Source organism: Propithecus coquereli, unplaced genomic scaffold (genome assembly GCF_000956105.1).
Source record: "Propithecus coquereli isolate 6110/MARCELLA unplaced genomic scaffold, Pcoq_1.0 Scaffold129, whole genome shotgun sequence".
Classification (NCBI taxonomy): Eukaryota; Metazoa; Chordata; class Mammalia; order Primates; family Indriidae; genus Propithecus; species Propithecus coquereli.
Window position 1 is genome coordinate 358,189 of NW_012137080.1, and position 1,894 is coordinate 360,082.

Below are 1,894 nucleotides of genomic sequence, written 5' to 3' on the forward strand. Positions count from 1 at the left end.
GAATACCTACACTAGGTACAGTATAGATCACTGGAAGAAGTCAGGCTAAAGCTGAGACCAAAAAGGGTTGAAAGTGTTGAAGAGAAATTAAGCAGGGGCCAGATTATGGAGAAACAAGATCAAGTCCAAAATCCTAACTATTAGTCCAAAAACATGTTGAATAAAGGTTTTAAGCACAGCAGTACCCTGATCAGATTTATATTTTTAGAAGATAATGTTTGGTTGCAATGTGAAAAATGAACCGGAGGGATGCAGGAACGAAGGCAGGAAAAATGGTTTAGGAAGCTCTTGGAGCACTCCGAAGGAAGAGATGATGGTGGCTTATATCTATGAGAATTTAAGCCTGAGGAAGTTTTTAATCAAATATGGTCATAGGAAAAGAAAAACTGTTTCTTAATAAAATATATAAAAACACATACTTATCAGTAAGAACTTACTTTGAAAAATAAGTTCTTTGAAAAGAATGCATTTCTTACCTTAAGTCTAGTTCTTTTGTCCGAAGAAAATTTAAAATGGGTGCAAATGCTGCCGGATCTCTATCAATAAATATCTGCAAATGAAGAATTATTTTCAAATTACAAAGTAAACTTCTAACTTTAGTATCTGTAACACTAACAAGGAATGAACACTGAATTATTGAAATACTGTCTTTCCTTGATTCTGCTCTTAAACCTTAATGTTTCTAAAATTGGAATGCAGTTATAACTGCGCATTTAATGTAGTAGTGTTTTTTCTCCCCCAAAAGCTATTACTAAATTGATATTTTAATATATAGTGGAAATGTTATCTAGTAAATCAGTTTTCTCATTTGTATTTATTGCTATCTTTGGTAAAAGTGACACCTGAGGATACGTTTTTATCTGAAATATTCTAGAATTCAATAAATATTTTGAAACTATTATGAATAGTACTTTCTTATATTGTCAAATCATTAATTACTGGTAATGACGATTGTGACTTACATAATTTGTGATTCATATGTGAATCATTAAAACAACATACTTTTATAATGTACAAAGGGGTAATCAAGAAAAGCAAATACTGCACACAGCTGTCAAAATTGGAAAAGAATGTTATTCTCATAAGACTGTTGCATTTACATTTTTGCTAATTTCAATTTCCTTGAGGGTTGGGTAGGGGTAACAACAACAACAAAAAGTTTTTTTGAAATAACAAATATAGGTTAGGTGAGGTGGCTCACGCCTATAATCCCAGAGCTTTGGGAGACCAAAGAAGGATGATCATCTGAGGCCAGGAGTTAGATATCAGCCTGGTCAATATAGTGAGACCCTGTCTCAACAAAATAATTTTAAAAATTAGCCAGGTGCGGTGGTGTGCTCCTACAGTCCCAGCTACTCAGGAGGCTGAGGCAAGACGATCGCTTTAGAGCCCAGGAGTTCAAGGCTGCAGTGAGCTATGATCGCCCCACTGTACTCCAGCCTGCCCGACAGAGCAAGACCGTGTCTCAAATAAATACATAAATAGCAAATACAGCACCGCAGAATACACAAGGCAAAAATAAAATGCTTAAAAATGTGAAATACACGATGATAACTTTTTATGAGAATGTACACCAACATTATATTTTCAATCAATTACAAAAGGTCTAATCATAAAATTGAATATCTTTTAAAGCTTATGTAAGTCAATTAGAAAAGGAAATAGAAGCCAATAATAAAACTCTTTATATTATTATCAACTATGTAAAAACAATGCATGAAGTTCTTTCAAACTTCATAAATTCTTGCTCTTGTTTTTATTAGAGCCACTCAAAAATTGAAGAAACATCACAAATTTATGGAGATCTTATTACTGATAAGATCTCATATGGACATATCTGCCTTTGCTGCCTCATTTCACCTGCAAATTTCACCACAGCAAATAAACACCATGG

At 33.5% G+C, this 1,894-nt stretch overlaps 1 protein-coding gene across 1 annotated transcript in view; it reads right to left on the bottom strand.

Moving 5' to 3' along the window:
* Positions 1-1,894, bottom strand: part of KCTD3 (potassium channel tetramerization domain containing 3) — a 48,183-nt gene that overhangs the window by 39,703 nt on the left and 6,586 nt on the right. The window contains exon 4 of the mRNA XM_012638317.1: positions 1,680-1,699. Within this exon, the coding sequence (XP_012493771.1) occupies positions 1,680-1,699 (20 nt within the window). The remainder of the gene's footprint in view (positions 1-1,679; positions 1,700-1,894) is intronic.